This window comes from Gobius niger (genome assembly GCF_951799975.1).
Source record: "Gobius niger genome assembly, chromosome: 23".
Taxonomy (NCBI): domain Eukaryota; kingdom Metazoa; phylum Chordata; class Actinopteri; order Gobiiformes; family Gobiidae; genus Gobius; species Gobius niger.
In genome coordinates, this window is record NC_136874.1 from 720,448 (window position 1) to 746,979 (window position 26,532).

The 26,532-nt window shown below is 47.7% G+C and overlaps 2 protein-coding genes across 2 annotated transcripts; one reads left to right on the forward strand and one right to left on the reverse strand.

The window, feature by feature from the left end:
• Window positions 1-2,486: 2,486 nt before the first annotated feature.
• On the reverse strand, window positions 2,487-9,009 carry unc50 (unc-50 homolog (C. elegans)). The gene is made up of 6 exons (XM_079581919.1): window positions 8,902-9,009; window positions 7,071-7,342; window positions 6,889-7,009; window positions 6,676-6,815; window positions 4,062-4,169; window positions 2,487-2,627 (listed from the first exon to the last, which is right to left on the reverse strand). The coding sequence occupies exons 2-6, from the start codon at window positions 7,336-7,338 to the stop codon at window positions 2,491-2,493; spliced, it is 774 nt and encodes a 257-aa protein (XP_079438045.1). The 5' UTR covers window positions 7,339-7,342; window positions 8,902-9,009; the 3' UTR covers window positions 2,487-2,490.
• A 326-nt stretch (window positions 9,010-9,335) lies between these two features.
• Window positions 9,336-21,760, forward strand: ndufs1 (NADH:ubiquinone oxidoreductase core subunit S1). Its single transcript, XM_079581937.1, has 19 exons — window positions 9,336-9,455; window positions 11,078-11,154; window positions 11,205-11,296; window positions 11,372-11,479; window positions 12,651-12,727; window positions 12,788-12,869; window positions 12,940-13,070; window positions 13,149-13,334; window positions 14,085-14,219; window positions 17,776-17,890; window positions 17,989-18,134; window positions 18,557-18,685; window positions 18,757-18,886; window positions 19,068-19,228; window positions 19,311-19,465; window positions 19,930-20,105; window positions 20,355-20,489; window positions 20,754-20,826; window positions 21,623-21,760. The coding sequence occupies exons 2-19, from the start codon at window positions 11,082-11,084 to the stop codon at window positions 21,712-21,714; spliced, it is 2,196 nt and encodes a 731-aa protein (XP_079438063.1). The 5' UTR covers window positions 9,336-9,455; window positions 11,078-11,081; the 3' UTR covers window positions 21,715-21,760.
• Window positions 21,761-26,532: the final 4,772 nt, after the last annotated feature.

Genomic DNA, 26,532 nt, shown 5'->3' on the forward strand with positions numbered 1-26,532 from the left:
ACCAATCAGAGCAGGGCTGTGGGCAGGTGAGGTGATGCTGTTTTCCTACTGAAGAAGGTCGTATGTTTTGTTACTACACTGTTTCTGATGTAGCAACAAATGTAATGTGCGAAATCGTGGAAATACTAGAAGAAGAAGAAGATCTTTATTTCTACAGGGCCTTTCACTGACATGGCCACAACGCGCTTTACATAAGACAGTTGTACATTCACTCCTTACTCAGTCATTCTGATCATTGTGGCTCAGTGGAAAACGCTCTGTGGTTCACGTGGCTGTCCCCCAGAGCTGCTTTCACGTGGCTGTCCCCCAGAGCTGCTCTGACTGTGGGGAAGCTCCTCCAGGAGAGGGCGCTGTCCACACAAAACCAGACACCTCTGAAAGTGGAGGTTTTGTTCTCTCTAAACGTGACTTCCTTCTGTTCATATCTTTAAAAGTTTCAAATATAAAAAATGACATTTAGTTTGATCTTGGGTCAAAGTCTCTGATCTGAGTTTGAGTTTGTTCCACTTTTCTCTGAGTGAAAATGAGGAGAATCCAGATTTTAAAGACGTCACAGTTTTCTAATAAACATGTGCAGATTCAGGTTAAACGCTGCTCCTGTTTGCTGAGCTTTAGCTTTAATGCTACGTCGGTCACTTTAAAGCAGATGTGAGTGAATAAAGCAGACACTCACCTCCGGCTCTCGCTCTGAGACACGTCTGAAACTGTAAAACGCTGCTTTAAAGGAGTCGCTAAAACATCTTTACTGTAACAGAACTGCGCTGCTGCTGCTGCGTCGCTGAAGCTTCCACTCACGCCAGCCGAAAGAGGAAGTGCTGCTCTCTCCAAATGTACCAAGAGGAAGTGGCACAAACCGAAGAGGCGTGACGGGCAGGTCCCCCCCGGGTTTAAGGCAGTGGAACCTCCCGACGCCTCCCGCGATTGGAGAAATGGCACGGCCCGCTTCCTCACGTCTAAAACAACCACCTGCAGAGCTCAGCTGCACTTCCTGCTGCTGCAGCTGTGGAGACAGGCTGACGACGTGCTCATGGGCAAGACACTTCTGCTCCTCTGCTGCTCCTCCTCTGCTGCTCCTCTGCTGCTCCTCTTCTGCTCCTCTGGGCCTCGGGTCAGGGTCACGTGACCGGGACAGGTCTGGTCTCATCGTTAGCCGGATTAGACTCGCATGTAAACCAAGTGTGTCACAGTCAGGACACACGGGAGCAACATCCTGGGACCTTTGCTGAGCCACGCCCCCTCCTGGGAGAGTCAAGGGTTAAAAACCGCACACGCGTGTATATGGGAACAGGATCATTATAACATGTTCCAAACCAGAGTCAGGACCAGGACTCATCAGCTCACCTGAAGACGATTGGAAGGATGTTTATGTTTATGTTTATGTTTGCTCCTCTGTCAGGGCTGATCATTGGGGAAACAGCCCCCCCTGGTGGCCGTGTGTTATGCACTTTCTGACGTCCTTAAAGGGGCTAGATCAGGGGTGTCCAAACTTTTTCCTGTGGGGCCGCACACTGAAGCGTACACAGGGTGAAGGGCCATAGCTCGGTGGTTAGTGCCGCAAAACCTCTGACTAGCAGAGGTTTAAATCGCCCCCACTCCTTTATTTCTGCTCAAACCTTCGTGCAGCTCAGTCTCACAGGAAAAGGTTCGTTGTTTGGTTAGAATTGTGTGGAATTATTACATTGCAAATAAAAAGGTCTCTCTCTGGTGATGTGTCCCGATTCAGCAAGAAGGCAGAGGGCCACCAAAAATTGGTCTGAGGGCCGCATTTGGCCCCCGGGCCGCACTTTGGACACCCCTGGGCTAAATGAAAGTTGGCCATTGTCTACTCACTGCTGCCACCTCAGGTCACACGTGTGAGTGCAGGATTTCAGTTGTGGTGAAAAGGTCATGAGGACATGAAGGAAAAGACTCAGTTTCAACATTTTAAAACTCTGAATATTTACACATTAAAGGGACTTTACAGACTTATGACACAGGCTCAGCGTCAGTGAGTCATTCTGTTTGAAACACAGAGAAACATCGATGTGATCGTCACGTCCGTTTGAGTGAATCGTCTAATAATGACACTTATTATGGAGTATCAATATTTATATATATTTACTTTTAGAGACTCGGATGGATTGACACATCGTTTTGGTTCACTCACTCCATTGGCTTCTCCCATCCAAGCCCCGCCCAGGCAGAGGGGAGTGGGCGGAGCAAAGGCTGTGACGTCATGATCACAGTGAGTTTAGCTCCGTTTAAAAGAGTCTCTTCACTGTTTACTTTTCACATTCGATAAATAAAAACAAAGGTTTTTCAGATGTTCCTGCAGCCGTTTTCCATGTGACGCAGGAACAGAAGCAAAATCCTGGTCTTTTCTGTAAATAAAAGCGTTTATTGAAAGAGCTTTGGAATGTACAACAAAACCTCGTCAAAGCTTCTTCCTTCGTTTCATATTTTACAACCTGGTATTTACAAATCCATGTACAAACGTCTCTCAGATCCTTCTTATCGGACTCTGTATTTGTAGAAGTCGCAGAGTCCTCGTGTGAAGTTCCAGCCCAGAGACACGGAGAGGACGTAGACGAGGACGAGGAGCGCGAACGGGTAGAGCAGGACCACGGTGTTCCTCAGGAAGGGCAGCACTGAGGAGAGAGGAGGACTTTACTGGGAGGGTCTCCAAAGTCAATACAGATTTAAAAATGTGGGGGAGAAAGAGAAAAAAATAGTTGAAATAATTTTGGAAAATAAACATAAAAAATCGATTCGAAAAAGGACATTTATTTTTAAGATTGTGGAAAAAACTATCTCCAACTAAAACACTACTGGAGTAAGTCTGGGTAGGAGTAGATATACTTTGTTTCTGACTCCTCTGCTACAGCTTTCCTGCCTGATTTATTCATGCAAACCTGAGAATGAGATAAAACGTTTTTTTGTCACCAATAAAATTCAAAAACTAAACAAGATCCAAAATCCTTCTGAGCAAATCTTTGGAACCAACATGTTTGAAAATAAAAGCACACGTTTAAACCTGGCTCTGTCTCGTAGCTAAAAATGTAAACACACTTGCCTTTAAAGCTGAAATGTTGTATTTTTGGAGGAAAAGTCCAGGTTTTTCCCTCATATTGTTTTCTGCAATACCGTTTAATAACCACTAGATGGAGACAGAACCTCAGCAAACAAAGCAGACGCTTCATTATCAGACTCTTCAGATATATTTAATTCACTTTGCTTTTTGTCAAGTCATGGGCTGGAAACTGTTACGTGTTCTTCGATACCAGTGGTTTAACGATTCTTGGTTTTCGATACCGATACCTGAACGATTTTTCTGTGTCTACCTGGACTGAAATAACCAGAAAACAGAAGAATAATGTGTGGAATATCTGCATATTTATAAAATCAGGTTCATCTGCAATGTAGAGAAATTTTGGGAAAATTAGGAATAATTTGTGGGACATCGTGGCAAAAAAAGAAAGAAAAATTAAAAAAAAAAAAAAGAAAAAAAAGGATGGAAAAAAAAGGGGCAAAAAAAGGGAAGATTTTGGGGGAAAATAGCAAATATTTGAGAAAAAATGAGGACTAAATTAGGAAAAAATTTCGGGGGGAATGGAAAAAAAATACAGATAAATAAGGAATAAATGAGGGAAAAACTGGGAAAAATCTGGAGAAAATTTTGAAAAAAACAAAAAAATGGAAAAATGAAGAAACAAAAGTGTAAAAAAAAAATAAGGGGCAAAAAAAAGGAAAACTTGGGGGAAATTTGCAAATAAGAAATTAGACTAAATTAGAAACAAAATTGGGGAGGAATGGCAAAAAAAATAAGGATAAATGAGGGGAAAAACTTGGAAAAATGTGGAAAAATAAGGAGAAAAATAAAAAAAAAATCTAACAAAAAAAATTAAGGAAAATAAGTAAATAATAATAAAAAAAAGGAAAATTGGAAAGTGTTTTTTGTTTTGTCCCTGGACCAACAGCGTCAAACCTTGGGTAAAAAATGTTTTGTTTTCTTTTACCAGACCGGTATCGTTAAATGGTCGTGACTGATGTTAGATCTTCCAGAAGAAACACTGAGGCCTCACCGTTATATCCTAAAAAGGTGATGTAGAGATAATATCCGATGGCCACGAGCCACAGCGAGTTTCCCACGAAGTATCCCACGAACCAGTCGGAGTTTATCACCACGATGTCTGTGAAAGCACAAAGGAAAAGAGCGTCATGCTAACACACGCTAACACACGCTAACACTCGCTAACACACGCTAACACTCGCTAACACACGCTAACATGCTAACCCACGAACCAGTCGGAGTTTATCACCACGATGTCTGTGAAAGCACAAAGGAAAAGAGCGTCATGCTAACACACGCAAACTCACGCTAACACACGCTAACACACGCTAACACTCGCTAACACACGCTAACATGCTAACACACGCTAACACACGCTAACACACGCTAACATGCTAACACACACTAACACACGCTAACACACGCTAACACACGCTAACACTCGCTAACACACGCTAACATGCTAACACACGCTAACACTCGCTAACACACGCTAACATGCTAACACACGCTAACACACGCTAACATACGCTAACACACGCTAACCCACGCTAACACACGCTAACACTCGCTAACACACGCTAACATATGCTAACACACGCTAACACTCGCTAACACACGCTAACACTCGCTAACACACGCTAACACTCGCTAACACACGCTAACATATGCTAACACACGCCAACACTCGCTAACACTCGCTAACACACGCTAACATATGCTAACATATGCTAACACTCGCTAACACACGCTAACATACGCTAACATACGCTAACACACGCTAACTCACGCTAACTCACGCTAACATACGCTAACACGCTAACACACGCTAACTCACGCTAACACACGCTAACTCGCGCTAACACACGCTAACTCGCGCTAACACACGCTAACACACGCTAACACACGCTAACACACGCTCACTCACGCTAACTCACGCTAACACACACTAACACATGCTAACACATGCTAACTCACGCTCACACATGCTAACACACACTAACACATGCTAACACATGCTAACTCACGCTCACACATGCTAACACATGCTAACACACGCTAACACACGCTAACTCACGCCAACACACGCCAACACACGCTAACTCACACTAACACACGCTAACACACGCTAACACACGCTAACTCACGCTAACATGCTAACACACGCTAACACACACTAACACACACTAACACACGCCAACACACGCTAACTCACACTAACACACGCTAACTCACGCTAACTCACGCTAACTCACGCTAACATGCTAACACATGCTAACACACGCTAACACACGCTAACTCACGCCAACACACGCCAACACACGCTAACTCACACTAACACACGCTAACACACGCTAACTCACGCTAACTCACGCTAACATGCTAACACACGCTAACACACACTAACTCACACTAACACACGCTAACACACGCTAACTCACGCTAACTCACGCTAACATGCTAACTCACGCTAACTCACGCTAACACACGCTAACACACGCTAACTCACGCTAACACACGCTAACACACGCTAACACACGCTAACTCACGCTAACACACGCTAACACACGCTAACTCACGCTAACACACGCTAACACACGCTAACACACGCTAACTCACGCTAACACACGCTAACACACGCTAACACACGCTAACTCACGCTAACACACACTCACTCACGCTAACTCACGCTAACACACGCTAACACACTTTAACTCACGGTAACTCACGCTAACACACACTAACTTACGCTAACTCACGCTAACTCACGCTAACACACACTAACACATGCTAACTCACGCTAACACACGCTAACTCACGCTAACACACGCTAACTCACACTAACACACGCTAACACACGCTAACTCACGCTAACTCACGCTAACACACTTTAACTCACGGTAACTCACGCTAACTCACACTAACACACGCTAACACACGCTAACTCACGCTAACACGCTAACACACACTAACTCACGCTAACTCACGCTAACTCACGCTAACTCACGCTAACACGCTAACACACGCTAACTCACGCTAACTCACGCTAACTCACGCTAACACGCTAACACACGCTAACTCACACTAACTCACGCTAACACGCTAACACACGCTAACTCACGCTAACTCACGCTAAATCACGCTAACTCACGCTAACACACACTAACACATGCTAACTCACGCTAACACACGCTAACACACTTTAACTCACGGTAACTCACGCTAACACACACTAACTTACGCTAACTCACGCTAACACACACTAACACGCTAACACTCGCTAACACACACTAACACTCGCTAACACACGCTCACTCACGCTAACACACGCTAACACACACTCACTCACGCTAACACACGCTAACAATGCTAACTCACGCTAACTCACGCTAACTCACGCTAACTCACGCTAACACACGCTAACACATGCTAACACACACTAACACATGCTAACACACACTAACTCACGCTAACACATGCTAACACACGCTAACACACGCTAACTCACGCTAACTCACACTCACTCACGCTAACTCATGCTAACACACACTCACTCACGCTAACACATGCTAACACACGCTCACTCACGCTAACACACGCTAACACACGCTAACACGCTCACTCACGGTTAATGAAGAAGAGCTGGAGGAAGTGCAGGATGACGAGCAGCGGGTAGAAGGCGTTGAGGTGGACGTCGAAGGCGTAGCCCCACTCCACGTCCAGGTCTCTGCTCGGCTGCTTCAGGAGGTATTTGTTTGTGACGAACCTGAGGGACAGAGTCATGACTTTACTTCACGAGCCGTCCCTGAAGGCGTCGTTTGGAGGCGGAGGTTTGTTACCACATGAGGGTGGAGATGAGCAGCCCGACCCCGATGCAGTCCACGAACACCACCCACAGCAGGAGCTTCAGCGTCTCCACGGCCCCCATGTCCAGCACCAAACCAAAGCCCACGGTGGAGCCTGAGGAGACACAGAACATCAGCCTGGACGTCCCGACACCGCGAGGCGAGTCCGGCCTCACCGCAGAGCCAGACGCTGAGCAGCACCAGGAAGGCGGGGTCGTCGCGCGCCCACTGGTCCTTGGTCTGTTTCCTGTAGTGGAAGTTCCTGTAGACTCTCTGCGGCGACGTGAACAGGTAGAGCATCTGCCACACCGCGAACTCGAAGTCCATCTGCCGGAAGTGGAGCAGGCGCCGCAGGTACTTGTAGCGTTTGGCGCCCGCCGTGTGCCGCGCCGCGTCCCTGGAGCTCAGGGAGCCGTTACTGCTGCTGGAGGTCAGGGGTAACATGGTGCTGCGGGGAGAGCGCGGCGGCCGTTAAACGGGCGTTAAACGGGCGTTAAACGGGCGTTAAACAGGCGTTAAACAGGCGTTAAACAGGCAGCGGGAGCGGCGAAAATCCATCTCATTCTCAGAAGTATCAACATCCTGCAAACGTCCTAAGCTCAAAACGTGTCCCCTATTTTTCTCACTATTTTTTCAGGAATGTTCCCCATATAGTTTCTAATTTTTTTCCCCTATACCTCTCAATTTTTTTCCAATTTTGTTTTCCCCCCATGTTTTTCCAATGTTCCCCCATATTTCCTATTTTTTTTCACATTTTACCCAAGCAACGCTCCCCTATATTTCCCTCTTTTTTCACAGAATTTTTTCCCTATTTTCCCCCCTATTTTTAAAGCAATGTTCCGCCATATGTTCCCCATATTTTTCCCCTATATTTCCCAAATTCTTTCCTCATTTTTCCTCAAATTTCCCTCGTTTCTTCTAAATTTTTCTGATATTTATTCACCATTTTTCCCCATATTTTGTCAGCAATGTTCCCCATATTTCCCTTTTTTCTCTTTTTTCTCTTAAATTTTTTACCCATTTCCCCCCTACATTTAAAGCAATATTCCCCCATATGTTCTGAATTTCCCCCTATATTTCCCAAATTGTTTCCTAATTTTGTCACTATTTTTCCTCAATTCTTTCTCAAATGTTCCCTCCTTTTTTCTAAATTCTTCCAATATTTTTTTCCCCCTATTTATGAAGCAACATGTTCTCAACTTCCCTCCTATATTCCCACATTTATTTTTATTTTTATTTTTTTATTTTTTTTAGCCAGTTTTTTTATTACAATATTCAAGGCAGGTTTTTATTTATTGATTGTCATATTTTTTTCTCCAAAAGTCTAACCGGTTCAGTCACAGTTCACGAGAGCAGCAACAAGAACAGCTGCGTTTGCATTTGGGATCAGCCTGGCATTCCTGTGTCGCTCCTGTACAGTAGTAATACAGTAGTAATACAGTAGTAATACAGTAGAAATACAGTAGAAATACAGTAGTAATACATTAGTAAAACAGTAGTAATGAACATAGCTCTAAACACTAGCATGAAATAAAGATATGTTCTGGAATTAACTTCATTAATTAAACTAAAATAACACAAAAACATGGCAGCTGCAGTTGGACATGTCCTGACTACAGGCAAACACAGAACGAATGATTATTACTGTTGTTATAAGGCGACTCACTGGTTTATTAGTAATTACTGGGATCAGGTGTGACTGTCAGAGCAAAGCTGCAAACCTCACATTAGCATCGACCCTTTCCACATCTCCTAACAAACACATTGATCTCCTACATTCTGGGACACATTCATTCCTGCATGAACACAGATTCATTTCAAACCTTTTGGAAGTTTTTCTGAATATTCTGTCCAGTTTTCTTGTCGCTGTGTTTAAAGAAGCCTCTGTAGCCTGAAGCTAACACCACAACAGAGCCAGGTACAAGTGCAATAACCGCGCGTTCCGGAGCTTTTACGAGTGAAACAAACCAACAAAATCTGAAATATGGAATAAAGTGAGACGCCAACCTGAATTCGCAGCACTCCTTTTGAAGGAAAACCACCAGTTCGTGGTATTTTATGGATGTTTTCTGTTCGCTTCCTGAATGGGCACAAAAGTGAACACGTACGGACTTCCGGTATTCACGGGAGGATCACGGGAAATGTAGTTACACTTTAAAAACGTCGCATGAATGTTCAGGAAAGTGAATTGTCGTAGGTTTAAATACAATAAAATCAGATTTAAATGAAAAACTAACAATCGCTTTGGGTTTTGATATTTAAAAGCATTTTTTAATTACAAAAAAATAAAAATATAAAAAACGTTCATCGGCAAAAAAAAAAAAAAAAAAAACGAAAGAAAGAAATGCTAATAAAGTGTGTGTTTTGAATTAGTTTCATTGTAATTTTACTTTCAATCATTAGTTTATATTTTTTTCCTAACAGTAGTCGGCGCTAATGAGTCGAATCAGCAGCGGCGAAATTCAGCTACGCCACTTCCGGTCCGCGTCCCTTGCAGAGTCCTGTGTGTTTATCGAGAATTATCCGCTGCTGTTCTGGTCCAGAAGGCCAAATAGCGAAAGGTGAGGATCTAAACCAAAAGACGACACCGCACACGCGCGACAGGACACGCAGCATTATTCTGATCTCGTTTAAAAGTGACATTTGTGGCGTTAACTGCGGATAACCCCTTACCGGACACTGCCATGCCCGTGTCCTTGAGTAGCCCCGGTGCTAACGCTGTTTAAATGTTATGTAGCCGCGACCTGTGGGGCAAATTATCTCCCACAGGTTTCACCAGGCGTCACGTGTGTTTTCAGGGTTAACTTTAATTTGCGTTCAGACACATTTGTCGCATGTTTGGGCTTGGTTGTTTTATAACTGTCCTAGTTTGTTGTTGTTAGCATCGGTGGCTAATGATATCACGGATTCATTATGTCATGCTTTTGCTGCGCGTTTTCTGACTGATGCTTTGGTTCAAATGGAAAAAACTTTAATAACATTATAACATTACAAATAGTTTAACATGAGGAGGTGATCTGTGCAATACAGTTAAGGCTGCACGATTTAAGAAACATTCAATAACTGTCTTGCTATATTTTACTTCACTGTTTCGACACTGAATTTAACCTCTTAACCCTCACCTGAACCAAGCACATTTTCTCCAGTTTGGTTTTACCCAAATCTAAAAGCTTCCTAGGGGGAAAACATTTAAAAAAAAATAAAAAAAAAACAGACAAAAAGTGATTGAAAAAGCGTCAGGAATGTGACAAAATAGCAACAAAAAAGTGACCAATTAAAAAGTCAAAACAGTGACGACAACAAGGCAGCGACACAAGGAAAAAGATCCATGTCGATCTGTTTTGTTCGCCTTAGCTTTCAAATGAGACGTTGCACTGGCCTAACAGCTCTCCAGGCGAGAAGCCTTGAGATTTGGGCGACATGAATGAACATAAATCATTTTGGGGAATCAGTAAATAATAATAATAAAAATATTGAAAAAATGTAGATGAGCGAAAGATGAAAGAGAAAAAAAAAAGAAAAATAAAAAATATAATAATAAAAAAAATGAATAAATAACATTTTCAATATTTTTATTATTATTATTTATTCACTTTTTTTATATATATATTTTTATTTTTATTTTTTTCTCTTTTTTATTTTTGTATTATACTGCAGTGATTTATGTGCCATGTACAAATTCAATAAAAAAATACAAATTATAAAAAAAATAAAAATAAAACATTTGGGGGAATCAGAAATAAACAAGAATGTGCTGCAGTGTCTGAGTTTACATCACTTTGTTGCTCAAAAAGATAATTATCTTGAACAGGCTTCAAAACTTTCACATTTTTTCCCAATATTTAGCAAATTTCCCCCAATTTTATTTGAATTTTTGCAATTTTGCCAATTTTTTTCTTCCATGTTTTTCCATTTTTCATAATCTTTCCCCCTAGTTTTTCCTACATTTATGTTTTCTAAATTTGGATTATTTCTCTCACTGCTCACTCTGTAATCAATGACTTTTTATTTATCAGATTGTCTCCAAACAAGACTTAATGAAATACAATGGAACTGTTGAGACTCTCAGTCAGATGGAAGTCTCAGTCTGATTTAGGATGTTTATATCATGGCCTCCCGTGTTCACTCGTTATGGCTGCTGTTGTTTCTTGTCTCATGTTTTCTGTTTTTCTCCCGTGTCCAGCGTCATGTTGCGCCTGCCGACCGTGGGCCGCGCTCTGGCCGGAGCCGCTAAGGCCGGCCTGGCTCCCTCCAGCTCCGGTGAGTGTTTTTACCCCGAGATGAGCCCGTGTGTGTTATTGACCCGTGAGTGTGTGTTTCAGTGCGAGCTGCCAGTAACATGGTGGAGGTGTTTGTGGACGGGAAGCCGGTGGAGGTGGAGGCGGGGACCACAGTTCTGCAGGTGAACGGATTTAAAACGTCCGCTTTAAAATGTATGGTTTGTTAATACGGGACGATTCTGCTCCTTTTCCCTCAGGCGTGTGAAAAAGCAGGAATCCAGATCCCGAGGTTCTGTTATCACGAGCGTCTGTCTGTGGCCGGAAACTGCCGCATGTGTTTGGTGGAGATCGAGAAAGCGCCCAAGGTCTTTTATCCTCTTCTTTGTTTGTGAATTACCTCCGGGCGGCGTTAAAACAGTCTGATACCGAGAGTGTTGATGCTGTTGGTCATCGCAATGTCAAGGAAATAAAAAGTGAAACATTTGGGGGAAAAATCAAAAAATGTTGAGGAAAAAAACAGGGAAGATTTGGGGGAAATAATTAACATTTTGGGTAAATTGGTGGGAGAAAAAATTTGGGAGGGATTATTGAAAAAATATTGGGGGAAAAAAATAAACTACTCTTTTGTTGTTGGGGAAAAAACTGGGGAAATTTTGGGCAAGAAGAACATTTAAAAAAGGAAAACATTGGGGGAAAGATTGAAATTTGGGACAATAGAAAAATGTGAAGGGAAACTGGGAAAAACGACAGGGGTGTGAGGAAAATTGGTGAAAAAAACGGGGAACATTTGGGACAAAAATAGCATAAAATGGAAGACAAAAAAATGGGAAAATTTGGGGCAAAATGGGGAAAACAATTGAGAAAATCATAAAAGCTGCTCTTTTGTCGTTAGGGAAGTTTCTTGGTCGTTTCACCTCAAACAAATGCTACAAATGTAAAAGAAATGAAGTGGAACGAAACGGATTAAATGAACATTATTAACCAGTTTTGACAAATGATTTAGTATCTGTATTGAAGGAGTGTAACGGTGCTCAGCCCTGCTCCTGTAGAATGTCCTCCTGTAGAATGTTCTCCTGTAGAATGTCCTCCTGTAGAATGTCCTCCTGTAGACTGTCCTCCTGTAGAATGTCCTCCTGTAGAATGTTCTCCTGTAGACTGACCTCCTGTAGAATGTCCTCCTGTAGAATGTCCTCCTGTAGAATGTCCTCCTGTAGAATGTTCTCCTGTAGAATGTCCTCCTGTAGAATGTCCTCCTGTAGAATGTCCTCCTGTAGAATGTCCTCCTGTAGAATGTCCTCCTGTAGAATGTCCTCCTGTAGAATGTCCTCCTGTAGAATGTCCTCCTGTAGAATGTCCTCCTGTAGAATGTTCTCCTGTAGAATGTCCTCCTGTAGAATGTTCTCCTGTAGAATGTCCTCCTGTAGAATGTGCTCCTGTAGAATGTCCTCCTGTAGAATGTTCTCCTGTAGAATGTCCTCCTGTAGAATGTTCTCCTGTAGACTGACCTCTGACCTCTGACCTCCTCTTCCTGGGCAGCCGGTGGCGGCCTGTGCGATGCCGGTGATGAAGGGCTGGAACATCCTCACAGACTCAGAGAAGACGCGGAAGGCCAGGTATGACCCGGGTCAGTCTCTCCTGTAAACGTCAGAATCATAAACGTGTGTGCTCCACAGGGAGGGCGTGATGGAGTTCCTCTTGGCCAACCACCCTCTGGACTGTCCCATCTGTGACCAGGGCGGGGAGTGCGACCTGCAGGTACAGTACCCTCTGCGTGAGACCGCGTGTCCCTGGATGGAGTGATGAAGTTCCCCGTGTTCTGCCTCAGGACCAGTCGATGCAGTTCGGCTCGGACCGCAGCCGCTTCACGGAGGCCAAGCGGGCCGTGGAGGACAAGAACATCGGGCCCCTGATCAAGACCATCATGACCCGCTGCATCCAGTGCACGCGCTGCGTCCGGTGAGGCGGGTGACGAGGGTGGTGACGAGGGTGGGGCGGGCTCTTCTCCAGCAGCTCCTGACCCGTGTGCGTCTGCAGGTTTGCCAGTGAGATCGCGGGCGTGGAGGACCTGGGCACCACCGGCCGGGGGAACAACCTGCAGATCGGGACGTACGTGGAGAAGATGTTCCTGTCCGAGCTGTCGGGGAACGTCATCGATGTGTGTCCGGTGGGAGCGCTCACGTCCAAGCCCTACGCCTTCACCGCGCGGCCGTGGGAGACCAGGTACGGCCGACCCCCCTGTCCTCCTGACTCCCCTCTGTCCTCCTGACTCCTCTCTGTCCTCCTGACCCCCCTCGGTCCTCCTGACCCCCCTCTGTCCTCCTGACTCCTCCTGACTCCCCTCTGTCCTCCTGACTCCCCTCTGTCCTCCTGACTCCTCCTGAATCCTCTCTGTCCTCCTGACTCCTCTCTGTCCTCCTGACCCCCCTCGGTCCTCCTGACTCCTCTCTGTCCTCCTGACCCCCCTCGGTCCTCCTGACCCCCCTCTGTCCTCCTGACTCCTCTCTGTCCTCCTGACTCCCCTCTGTCCTCCTGACTCCTCCTGAATCCTCTCTGTCCTCCTGACTCCTCTCTGTCCTCCTGACCCCCCTCGGTCCTCCTGACTCCTCTCTGTCCTCCTGACCCCCCTCGGTCCTCCTGACTCCTCTCTGTCCTCCTGACCCCCCTCGGTCCTCCTGACTCCTCTCTGTCCTCCTGACTCCTCTCTGTCCTCCTGACCCCCCTCGGTCCTCCTGACTCCTCTCTGTCCTCCTGACCCCCCTCGGTCCTCCTGACTCCTCTCTGTCCTCCTGACCCCCCTCGGTCCTCCTGACTCCTCTCTGTCCTCCTGACTCCTCTCTGTCCTCCTGACTCCCCTCTGTCCTCCTGACTCCTCTCTGTCCTCCTGACCCCCCTCGGTCCTCCTGACTCCTCTCTGTCCTCCTGACTCCTCCTGACTCCCCCTCTGTCCTCCTGACTCCTCTCTGTTTGTAGGAAAATAGAATCCATCGACGTGCTGGACGCCGTGGGCTCCAACATCATCGTGAGCACGAGGGGGGGCGAGGTGATGAGGGTCATGCCCCGGCTCCACGAGGACATCAACGAGGAGTGGATCTCAGACAAGACCAGGTACAGGGTCAGAGGTCAGAGGGATGAGTGGATCTCAGACAAGACCAGGTACAGGGTCAGAGGTCAGAGGGACGAGTGGATCTCAGACAAGACCAGGTACGGGGTCAGAGGTCAGAGGGACGAGTGGATCTGTGACAAGACCAGGTACAGGGTCAGAGGTCAGAGGGACGTGTGGATCTCAGACAAGACCAGGTACAGGGTCAGAGGTCAGAGGGACGAGTGGATCTGTGACAAGACCAGGTACAGGGTCAGAGGTCAGAGGGACGAGTGGATCTCAGACAAGACCAGGTACAGGGTCAGAGGTCAGAGGGACGAGTGGATCTCAGACAAGACCAGGTACAGGGTCAGAGGTCAGAGGGACGAGTGGATCTCAGACAAGACCAGGTACAGGGTCAGAGGTCAGAGGGACGAGTGGATCCCAGACAAGACCAGGTACAGGGTCAGAGGTCAGAGGGACGAGTGGATCTCAGACAAGACCAGGTACAGGGTCAGAGGGACGAGTGGATCTCAGACAAGACCAGGTACGGGGTCAGAGGTCAGAGGGACGAGTGGATCTCAGACAAGACCAGGTACAGGGTCAGAGGTCAGAGGGACGAGTGGATCTGTGACAAGACCAGGTACAGGGTCAGAGGTCAGAGGGACGAGTGGATCTCAGACAAGACCAGGTACAGGGTCAGAGGTCAGAGGGACGAGTGGATCTCAGACAAGACCAGGTACAGGGTCAGAGGTCAGAGGGACGAGTGGATCCCAGACAAGACCAGGTACAGGGTCAGAGGTCAGAGGGACGAGTGGATCTCAGACAAGACCAGGTACAGGGTCAGAGGTCAGAGGGACGAGTGGATCTCAGACAAGACCAGGTACAGGGTCAGAGGGACGAGTGGATCTCAGACAAGACCAGGTACGGGGTCAGAGGTCAGAGGGACGAGTGGATCTCAGACAAGACCAGGTACAGGGTCAGAGGTCAGAGGGACGAGTGGATCTCAGACAAGACCAGGTACAGGGTCAGAGGTCAGAGGGACGAGTGGATCTCAGACAAGACCAGGTACAGGGTCAGAGGTCAGAGGGACGAGTGGATCTAAGACAAGACCAGGTACAGGGTCAGAGGGACGAGTGGATCTCAGACAAGACCAGGTACAGGGTCAGAGGTCAGAGGGACGAGTGGATCCCAGACAAGACCAGGTACAGGGTCAGAGGGACGAGTGGATCTCTGACAAGACCAGGTACAGGGTCAGAGGTCAGAGGGACGAGTGGATCTCAGACAAGACCAGGTACAGGGTCAGAGGTCAGAGGGGCGAGTGGATCTCAGACAAGACCAGGTACAGGGTCAGAGGTCAGAGGGACGAGTGGATCTCAGACAAGACCAGGTACAGGGTCAGAGGTCAGAGGGACGAGTGGATCTCAGACAAGACCAGGTACAGGGTCAGAGGTCAGAGGGACGAGTGGATCTCTGACAAGACCAGGTACAGGGTCAGAGGGACGAGTGGATCTCTGACAAGACCAGGTACAGGGTCAGAGGTCAGAGGGACGAGTGGATCTAAGACAAGACCAGGTACAGGGTCAGAGGGACGTGTGGATCTAAGACAAGACCAGGTACGGGGTCAGAGGGACGAGTGGATCTCTGACAAGACCAGGTACAGGGTCAGAGGTCAGAGGGACGTGTGGATCTCAGACAAGACCAGGTACAGGGTCAGAGGTCAGAGGGACGAGTGGATCTCAGACAAGACCAGGTACAGGGTCAGAGGTCAGAGGGACGAGTGGATCTCAGACAAGACCAGGTACAGGGTCAGAGGTCAGAGGGACGAGTGGATCTCAGACAAGACCAGGTACAGGGTCAGAGGGACGTGTGGATCTAAGACAAGACCAGGTACAGGGTCAGAGGTCAGAGGGACGAGTGGATCTCAGACAAGACCAGGTACAGGGTCAGAGGTCAGAGGGACGAGTGGATCTCAGACAAGACCAGGTACGGGGTCAGAGGTCAGAGGGACGAGTGGATCTCAGACAAGACCAGGTACAGGGTCAGAGGGACGAGTGGATCTCAGACAAGACCAGGTACAGGGTCAGAGGTCAGAGGGACGAGTGGATCTCAGACAAGACCAGGTACAGGGTCAGAGGTCAGAGGGACGAGTGGATCTCAGACAAGACCAGGTACAGGGTCAGAGGTCAGAGGGACGAGTGGATCTCAGACAAGACCAGGTACAGGGTCAGAGGGACGTGTGGATCTAAGACAAGACCAGGTACAGGGTCAGAGGGACGAGTGGATCTAAGACAAGACCAGGTACAGGGTCAGAGGGACGAGTGGATCTAAGACAAGACCAGGTACAGGGTCAGAGGTCAGAGGGACGAGTGGATCTCAGACAAGACCAGGTACAGGGTCAGAGGTCAGAGGGACGAGTGGATCTCAGACAAGACCAGGTACAGGGTCAGAGGTCAGAGGGACGAGTGGATCTCAGACAAGACCAGGTACAGGGTCAGAGGTCAGAGGGACGAGTGGATCTCAGACAAGACCAGGTACAGGGTCAGAGGTCAGAGGGACGAGTGGATCTCAGACAAGACCAGGTACAGGGTCAGAGGTCAGAGGGACGAGTGGATCTCAGACAAGACCAGGTACAGGGTCAGAGGTCAGAGGGACGAGTGGATCTCAGACAAGACCAGGTACAGGGTCAGAGGTCAGAGGGACGAGTGGATCTCAGACAAGACCAGGTACAGGGTCAGAGGTCAGAGGGACGAGTGGATCTCAGACAAGACCAGGTACAGGGTCAGAGGTCAGAGGGACGAGTGGATCTCAGACAAGACCAGGTACAGGGTCAGAGGGACGAGTGGATCTCAGACAAGACCAGGTACAGGGTCAGAGGGACGAGTGGATCTCTGACAAGACCAGGTACAGGGTCAGAGGGACGAGTGGATCTCTGACAAGACCAGGTACAGGGTCAGAGGGATGAGTGGATCTCTGACAAGACCAGGGTCAGAGGTCAGAGGGACGAGTGGATCTCAGACAGGACCAGGTACAGGGTCAGAGGTCAGAGGGACGATCATTAGGCCCGATAATTATCATCTCCAGCTCCAGTATTGGATCTTCTTCAGTGTGAAGTCAATGAAAAGGAAATATCAGACAGTTTAAGTATCAATGCAAAGAATGGATGACTTTTGATGTGCAGCTGTTGTAAAGCAGATGTTGGTCGGTCGTATTCACACTGTGTTCCTGACAGCTGGGACTGAGGTCACAGAGCTCACATGATCGTTATAAGGAAGTACATAGATACTGAGAGTACTTCAAAGGGGCGGGACTAAGTACGTGTTTACTTCCCCCTCTCCTTTTCAAACAGCCTCGGCTCAAAAGTGCAGAAGGTTTGTCCTAAACTGTAAATGTGTTGAGCTGCACATTCACGACCGCCTCAGTCCATGGATATTCACTCATTCAAGAAGGAAGTCGTGATGTTATTGTTGTTTTGTTTAATAAGATCAGAGCAGAGGCAGACCTGCTCACACATATAAATATACCTGGTTATCGGGTGTATTATCACTGGTCTAATGCTCTGAAATGTTCCTCCTGCCTCAGGTTTGCGTACGACGGTCTGAAGAGGCAGCGTCTGACTCAGCCGCTGGTGAAAGACGCCTCGGGGCAGCTCAGCGCGACCACGTGGGAGGACGCGCTGACCCGAGTGGCCGGAGCCGTACGTCCTCTCTCTCCTCAGTCTCACATATCTCCTCCTCACAGGGACTTCCCTCCGTCCTCAGACGTGTGAGTTCCTTTGTGCTTTTCCCTCCTCAGCTCCAGGGCGTGGAGGGCGCGGCGGTGGCGGCCATCGCCGGAGGAATGGCCGACGCCGAGGCTCTGGTTTCCCTCAAAGATCTGCTCAACCGCCTGGACTCGGAGAACCTGTGCACGGAGGAGGTGTTCCCCACGGCGGGGGCGGGGTAAGGGCTTCATGTTCGTGTGTGTGTCCTCAGGCGTGTCCTCAGGCGTGTCCTCAGGCGTGCTCCTCAGGCGTGGTCCTCAGGCGTGCTCCTCAGGCGTGTCCTCAGGCGTGCTCCTCAGGCGTGCTCCTCAGGCGTGGTCCTCAGGCGTGGTCCTCAGGCATGCTCCTCAGGCGTGTCCTCAGGCATGCTCCTCAGGCGTGTCCTCAGGCGTGGTCCTCAGGCATGCTCCTCAGGCGTGTCCTCAGGCGTGCTCCTCAGGCATGCTCCTCAGGCGTGTCCTCAGGCGTGTCCTCAGGCGTGTCCCTCAGGCGTGTCCTCAGGCGTGGTCCTCAGGCGTGCTCCTCAGGCGTGCTCCTCAGACGTGTCCTCAGGCGTGTCCTCACCCTCCTCACCCTCCTCACCCTCCTCTCTCTCCACAGCACTGACCTGCGCTCCAACTACCTCCTGAACAGCGGCATCGCGGGCATCGAGGAGAGCGACCTCCTCCTCCTCGTGGGAACCAACCCCCGATACGAGGCGCCGCTCTTCAACGCCCGGATCCGGAAGAGGTGAGAGGAGCGCGAGTGTGTCCTGTGACCTCTGACCTCTGACCTCTGACCTGACCGCCCTGTGCTTCCAGCTGGCTCCACAACGAGCTGCAGGTGGCGCTGGTGGGACACGGCGTGGACCTGAGCTACTCCTACGACCATCTGGGAGAAGAGACGGCGGTGCTGAAGGAGCTGGCGAGCGGCAGCCACCCCTTCTGTCAGGTAACAGCACGCAGGCCGATACTGCCCGATATATCGACTGCAAGATCGGATCTGATCTCTGGAGGATCTGCATGTTAACAGTATACAGTTAATCTGCACTTTACAAAGGAAGGAAATTAAGAGGAAAGAAATGAAGGAAGTAAAGAGGAAATGAAGGAAGTAAAGGCGCCTTGTGCCGCAGGTCCTGGGCGCGGCCAAGCGGCCCGTGGTCGTGGTCGGCAGCTCGGCTCTGCAGAGGGAGGACGGAGCCGCCATCTTGGCCGCGGTCTCCACCATCGCGCAGAACGCCAGGGCGAGCAGCGGCGTGGAGGAGGGCTGGAAGGTGCTGAACGTGCTCCACCGGTAAACACACGCCACACACACGCCACACACACCGCGGGGGGGCGTGTCTTTGCCTGTCCTTAACGCCGCTCTCCTCCCGCAGAGTGGCGAGCCAGGTGGCGGCGCTGGACCTGGGGTACAAACCCGGAGTGGACGCCATCAGGAAGAACCCCCCGCAGGTGCTGTTCCTGCTGGGGGCCGACGCGGGCTGTGTGAGCCGCGCCGACCTGGCCCCCGGCTGCCTCGTCATCTACCAGGGTAAGAGTGAGAGATCATGGATGAAGGTCGTGGACATGATGAGGAAGAAGAACCCAGTGAGAGTTGTGTCTTACCTCCAAAGAGATTACTGTAATCCCTGTGCGAGTGTGTCTCTTATGGCGTTTTGGACTAACCCATGTTCAGCATGACTTTCCTCTGGACGTCTACAGTCCTGTAGTTTGAGATTAAGTTCCCGGCTGTGGACATGATGTGGAATAAGAATCTCGTTAGAGTCTGGTGTCGCCTCAAAAGAGATCACTGTAATCCCTATATGGCATAGATGGCGTTTCGAGTGTCCTACACCGTTACCTTTAGGGGCACGTTCAGCCTCAGGACGTCTGCCGTCAGACTGGCTGAACGTAAGCACAGACCGTGGTCGTGATGGAGAATAAAACTCCATTAAAGGAAACGCCGTAACCCTGTATATGACCTGCAGTCTCACCCTTTCCCCGGCCCTGCCTCAGGTCACCATGGCGACGTGGGCGCCCCGATGGCGGACATCATCCTCCCGGGAGCCGCCTACACGGAGAAGAACGCCACGTACGTGAACACAGAGGGGCGGAGCCAGCACACCAAGGTGGCCGTGACCCCGCCCGGAATGGCCCGCGAGGACTGGAGGATCCTGCGCGCCGTGTCCGAGGTACGAGCGGGAAAACACTGGGCCAACGTTAGATCCTTTAGGTGGAGACTCAGGGTCAGGCTTTAGCTGCTCGTCTAAAGAACAAACCTCTAACACGCCGTGTCCGAGGTACGAGCGGGAAAAACTGGGCCAACGTTAGATCCTTTAAGGGGAGACTCAGGGTCAGGCTTTAGCTTCTCGTCTAAAGAACAAACCTCTAACACGCCGTGTCCGTGTGCTTCCCTCACGCCGTGTCCGTGTGACCCTCAGCTGGCGGGCGTGGCGCTGCCGTACGACTCGCTGGATGAAGTGCGGGCGCGACTCGCCGAAGTGTCGCCCAACCTGGTCCGGTACGACGACGTGGAGGAGGCGAACTACTTCAAACAGGCCCTGGAGCTGGCTCAGGTCAGACCCCCCTGCTCAGGCCCCCGGGTCAGGCCCCCCGCTCAGGCCCCCGGGTCAGGCCCCCGGGTCAGGCCCCCGGGTCTGGCCCCCGGGTCAGGCCCCCGGGTCCGGCCCCCGGGTCAGGCCCCCGGGTCAGGCCCCCGGGTCCGGCCCCCGGGTCAGGCCCCCGGGTCAGGCCCCCGGGTCAGGCCCCCGGGTCAGGCCCCCGGGTCAGGCCCAGATCCTTCAGTCTTCTGTTTCTGACCAGGCTTTGTGGTGTTTCAGACGGTGAAGCAGGAGCTGATCTCAGCGCCGCTCGTCCCCCCCCAGGTGTCAGTCAAAGACTTCTACATGACAGGTGAGCCTCACACCAGGAACACCAGGAACATCTGCATAACCAGGAACATCTGCATAACCAGGAACATCTGCATAACCAGGAACATCTGCATAACAAACCCGGACAGTGTTTGAAACAGTTTAAAGTGAGGCAGAATCCTCCACAGTGACCTCATGGTTTCACTGTTTTACTGCAGACATTTGTCTAAAACTAAACTAATCTTAAACAAATCAATAATATCAATATTAAACTTCCCCCTCACTGCCCGGGTTGAATGTTTACAAGTCTTACAAAATGAACAACATTTTACTTTTTTTGCATTTGTGGCATAAAAAAACCTCTTCACTCCCGAGTAAAAAAGCAGAAAAAAAGGAAACTAAAACCAATAAAACAGATGGAAAAAAGCAATATTAATGTGGCCTAAACACAGTCCGGCTCACAGACGAGGCCGTTGGACTGAACTCTCCAGGCGAGAAGAAGCTTTCAGATTTGGGGAAAGCTGAACATTAAGGCGGGAGTTAAGACGCCACAAATGTGTCAGTACGAGGTTCAAATGTAGTAAAAAGGCTTTGATTTGACTTGTTTCTGAGCTGAGATCAAACTTGAAATGTCTCTACAATAAAGTCCAAACATTTTAGCTCCAAACTCTTCTTTCCCGCCTGTTTGTGCTTTAGCCTTAATCACTTAAATCTTGAATCTGAAACAGTTAAATGTGTAAATGAGTAGATGATGATGATGATGGTGATGATGACGATGATGATGTAAGGTAGTCATGTCCGCCTGGTCCCCGTGTCTCAGCTGAGCTCCTGTGTTGCAGACTCCATCTCCAGAGCGTCCCAGACCATGGCCAAGTGTGTGAAGGCGGCGACCGAGGGCGCGGCCGCCGTGGAGGAGCCGTCCGTTTGTTAGTGCCCGCTTCATGTACTTCTACTGCAAACTGCATACTCACAGTACACAATACACTGTTCCCTCATGTTCCTGGTGAGTCGTATTTAAAAGAGCTGCGTTGGATTGAACTATAAATATGAATAAATCTTATGTCTTTATCAGTTTGTCATGTGGTTTTTAAGGATTCATAAAAACTCTCACCTGGAAACAGGAGTTCAAATATATCAGAAACCAAGTGTCCACGTCTGTATCTGCTGCAGGGGGCGGAGCCAGGTCGACCTCTGATACATCGACCTGAAATTTTGAACCGTTAGAAAAGGATGTACAGCTTTAAACACTTTATATATTTACACTATGTAATAGAACAGCGGTTATATCAGCTCCACTTGCTCCACTCGCTTTGGAACGTTGGCAAAGACACAGACAGACGCCCGTGGTGTATAACATAATTTATATTTATTTTCTTTAGAACAAAATGTTCATAAATGTTTGGTCTGTTCGTCCAAAAGGTCGAGACTCGTGGGACGCTCCAGGTCGTTTGTAGAAAAGAAAAGAAAGAAAGTGAACGTAAAAACTAAACCTGCTATGAACGATGTGACACTTTAGAAACGGGTTTTCTACAGAACCTTCTCCCGGTAACGTTTTTTCTTTTTTAAATATATATCCGTAGAGCTCTGTATCTTTTGAACATCCAGCGCTGTCCTACTCTCACCTCTCACGAATGCCACAAAGACAGAAACCAAAGAGAACGATGGAGGAGGAGAGTCTGTATTTACAACCAAACAAAGCACACAGAGCGGCCGGGGTCGGGACACGGACACGGGACGGGGGCGGGGGCTCTGCTCCTGGAGGGGGCTCTGCTCCTGGAGGGGGCTCTGCTCCTGGAGGGGGCTCTGCTCCTGGAGGGGGCTCTGCTCCTGGAGGGGGCGCTATACGTCTGTTAAGAGCAACGTCACACAATAATCAGCCACTCCGGGTCCAAACCTGAGAGTTCATCCATAGATCACATGATAAAGGCGAGACGTCTCGTACACGCCTGATGGAGGCGCCGTCCGCACACGGCGGCCATCTTGTCACAGGGAGCTCGCTCAGTATCCAAAACGGTTTGGTTTGTTGTAAACGTCAGAGATGTAGTTCTGACGCTGCAAACGTATGAATAAAAAATCTTCATTTCAACATTCGGAGTTACAGCCACGTTAAAAACGTTTGTAAGAAACCAAAGCGATTTCAGCGAGATCAGAGTGTTCAGATACCAGAGCTCCCAGAAGCTTCCCTGTGGCAAGATGGCCGCCGGCGATCCGGAAGTGACTCCGCCTTCAGACAGCGAGCCTTTGTTATGTGATATCTGTGGTTCCATCGACAAACATGGAAAAAATACAAACGTTTTCTGAATCTCCGGCTGCAAAAACAGCAGAGAGAGAAGGTCAACAGCTGTTTCATATAATATATTATATTATATTATATCATATATAATATAATATAATATAATATAATATAATATATAATATAGCTCATGAGACGAGATATTTGTATATTTAAACTTCCTTGTGTATGTAAACAATAATGAGATCATTAATGTGAGAAAAGCCTTGAGTTAAAGTGCCGTTTCTGTGGATCAGGTTGGAAAAAGCCTGTGGTTCAAATCAGCCAAATCCCGTTAAAGTGAAAACAACTAAAGCTCCGTTTGACCCGGAAGTGGAGCGATGACATCATCACTTAACAAACGTATATCGAGCCAGTGGAACGTTTCACATTCGTTGTGTCCTTGGGGTGAAAGGTCAATAAAATGTTTAAAGCAGAACTAAGTAACTGTTTTAACTCTGAGACTAAATCCTCCGCTGACAGAAAAGACAGAGGGATATTGTATCATAAACACTGTCTAAGTGGTGCTAGCCGCCGTTAGCTTGGCGCGTTAGCCTGTTAGCTTCTTCTTCTTCTGATTCCGTTTGTTTTCGTGCCTCATGAGCAGAAGACACATGTGATTTTGGCCTGATTTGTCCCGACACCGGCCGCGGATCCGGAGACAAACGACAGAACGGGTTCTTCGGTCACGATAAGCTTCGACATAAACGCCGTCCTCCCTCCTGTCGGCCATATTGGATTCCCCGGGGACAGCCCTTAAACCCCTCAGCCCTTTTCAGACACTCGGCTTGTTTGATTGATTACAGATATCACTTTCTGCTTCCTTAAGTTCCCAAAATAAACATGTGCAGTTTTTTAATGATCCTCAAACTGTGGCTTTAAAGAACAAAACGTTTCATCTTTTCTCTTTTTGCTTCCGGTGGAATTCATGAATGATCTTTGAGACGCCATGTCGAGACGTAACGGAAAACGCGGACGCGACACGGTGAAAATACGACATACAAACAATCCTCCGAGACGGGTTCCTGTGGTGACGTCATGGCAACGGCAGCGAAAGGAAACAACGTGAGAAAATAAAGCGAAATCTTGGCGTCGGGTTCGGAGTCCGTCGGTAAAAGGGAGGGCTAGAAAACACGGGGCGGATTAGAAAGAGCGGGAGGCAGTCTCTGTGGGAACGAGACGGCGCGGAGTGGGCGGAGCGGGGAGTGGGAGGAGCTTACGGAGAGGGGGAGGGGCTTACGGAGAGTTCCAGGGTCTGGTCTGTGGTTCTCAGAGGAGGGGCGGGACCCGGAAAGAGCGGCGGAGGAAAGGTCCTGCATCAAGACAAATACTGAGCCTCGGCGTTTCTGAGCTGGGCGATATATCGGCTACAAGATCGGATCGAAACTGTCGAGGTGATCGCCAGCGACAAGGGATGTGGGGGAAGAAAAATAAAAAATGTACAAAATAGAGGAATAAATTGGGGGGAAAATTAGGGGAAAAATGTGGATAAAATTGGGAGAAATTAGAAAAAATGTGGGAAATTTTGAAAAAAAAATTGGGAATGAACATTGATAAAATTGGGTGAAAAATGGGGTGGAATTAGAAAAAAAAATCTAAAATTCAGAAAAAAAATGTAATAAATTTTGATAAAATTTGTTTAAAAAATAATATATATATATATATATATATATATATATGAAAAAAAAAGAAAAGAAAAAAAGAAAAGAAAATTGGGTAAAAAATAACAAAAAAATTGGGAAAATAAAAATAAAAAAAATCAAGAATGGGAATAAATTCTGATACATTTGGGTGAAAAATGGAGTGGAATTAGAAAAAAAATGTGTAAAATTTAGAATTTTTTAAAAAAATGAAAAAGAAGATTGGGAATACATGGGGAGAAATAGGAACAAATATATCGCCCAGCCCTGAGTGTAACTTAAAACAATGTTCCAGTTCTTGAATGTGAATGAATGAACCAAACAAGACTCTGTTTAACCACACGGGTACAGTGGCTGTTTCTCAATTGCGAGGATCCGTCCTCCGTTTGGCCACTTCGTTGACGTCCTCGGTGGCGGCTCCTCCAAAACAGAGCGGAGTGTCCTCTCTCCGCCGCCTTTGAGCTCAAATGGAACGGCCTCCGGAGCGGCTGCGTCAGGTCACGTGTCAATCTATGCTCATTAAAACAACTGTTTTATGAACAACAGAGGCCAGGAAACTGTTTATGTGGAACAAAACTTTTTTAAAGTGAGTTCAAACTAATAAAGTTTTGCGAGAAAAGAAAAAACTATGCTGCAGTGCAGTGGCGAGTGGGCGAGTGGTCCAGGTGAAATGGAACCACTTGGCGGCGCCGTGATGACGCGAATGACGTCCGAAGTGGTCGAGACGCCGAGGATCCTGGCAACTGGGAAACAGCCAGTGTGTTTAAACAGAGGACTGATGCACGACCTTTGACCTTTCATTAACACTCCTGATTTGCTCGTTTAATCGTCTTAAAGCAGCAGAACAAAAGCGTTAAAGGCGTGAAAGGCGAGACGCTGCAGGTGAGTTTCAGATGTAGAAACTTAACGACACAAACGTGAGGAGGAAATGTTTCTGTCATTTTGTGTTTTCATATAAAAATAAGGCAAAATGGCCAAAATCGCCTCTTTATTCAGCGACGAAACCTCAGAATGTTCAGAGCCGGGTTTTCTGTGAGGTTTATTATAAAGGTTTGATCAGAGACACTGCACATGTGAAGGGCGGGTCATACATGTCATACATGTCATACATGTCATACATGTTCAACACCGGCTCTTTAACCACACCTGGCTTTCGATACCGATACCTGGACGATACTTTTAACTATGCCTAAAATATTTGTCGTCTAGAACCAGAAAACAGGACAATAATGTTGATGTAAGATCTGCACATTTACAAAATCAGGTTCATCTCCAGGGTCAGGAAATGTGGGGGAAAAAATGTAAATAAAAATTAAATGGGGAAAAATTGGGACAATATTTGTAATATTAAAAAAAATGGGAATAAATTGTTAAAAACTGGAATAATTTGGGGAAAATTGTGGCAAAAAAAAGTTTTAAAAAATCTACCAAAAAAATAAAATAGGGAAAAATTTTGTTAAAAATGGCAACAACAAAAAAGTGCAGAAAAAAATATAAAAAATGGGAGCAATTAGGAAAAAATAGGGAAAAATAGGGAATAAATTGGTAAAAATGGGGGGTAGTTTGGAAAATATTAGTAATAAAAAATGAGCAAAAAATAGGGGAAAAAATTGAGAAAACGAGAATAAATTGGGGGAAAATGGGGCAAAAAATGTGATTTATTTTTTATTTTTTAATTGGGCAAAAAAAACCTTTTTTCTTTTCCAGCTGAAACAAACACTTCCTGTGACGCTGCGTCTGGACCCACAGCATCAACACTTGTATCTGTTTATATGAAACATCTGAAGCCGGCCCTGCACATGCGCCTCTGTCTCTGAGGAAATGACCATATTTGGAA

Coding starts and splice junctions, on each gene's coding strand:
- unc50 (XM_079581919.1), bottom strand. CDS start 7,338: ATGTTACCCCTGACCTCCAGCAGCAGTAACGGCTCCCTGAGCTCCAGG. Junction 6,816..6,888: donor CTCATCTCCACCCTCATGTG/GTAACAAACCTC, acceptor TCTGTCCCTCAG/GTTCGTCACAAACAAATACC. Junction 2,628..4,061: donor CACCTTTTTAGGATATAACG/GTGAGGCCTCAG, acceptor CTCTCTCCTCAG/TGCTGCCCTTCCTGAGGAAC.
- ndufs1 (XM_079581937.1), top strand. CDS start 11,082: ATGTTGCGCCTGCCGACCGTGGGCCGCGCTCTGGCCGGAGCCGCTAAG. Junction 11,155..11,204: donor CCTGGCTCCCTCCAGCTCCG/GTGAGTGTTTTT, acceptor TTGACCCGTGAG/TGTGTGTTTCAGTGCGAGCT. Junction 20,106..20,354: donor TCCTGCGCGCCGTGTCCGAG/GTACGAGCGGGA, acceptor TGTGACCCTCAG/CTGGCGGGCGTGGCGCTGCC.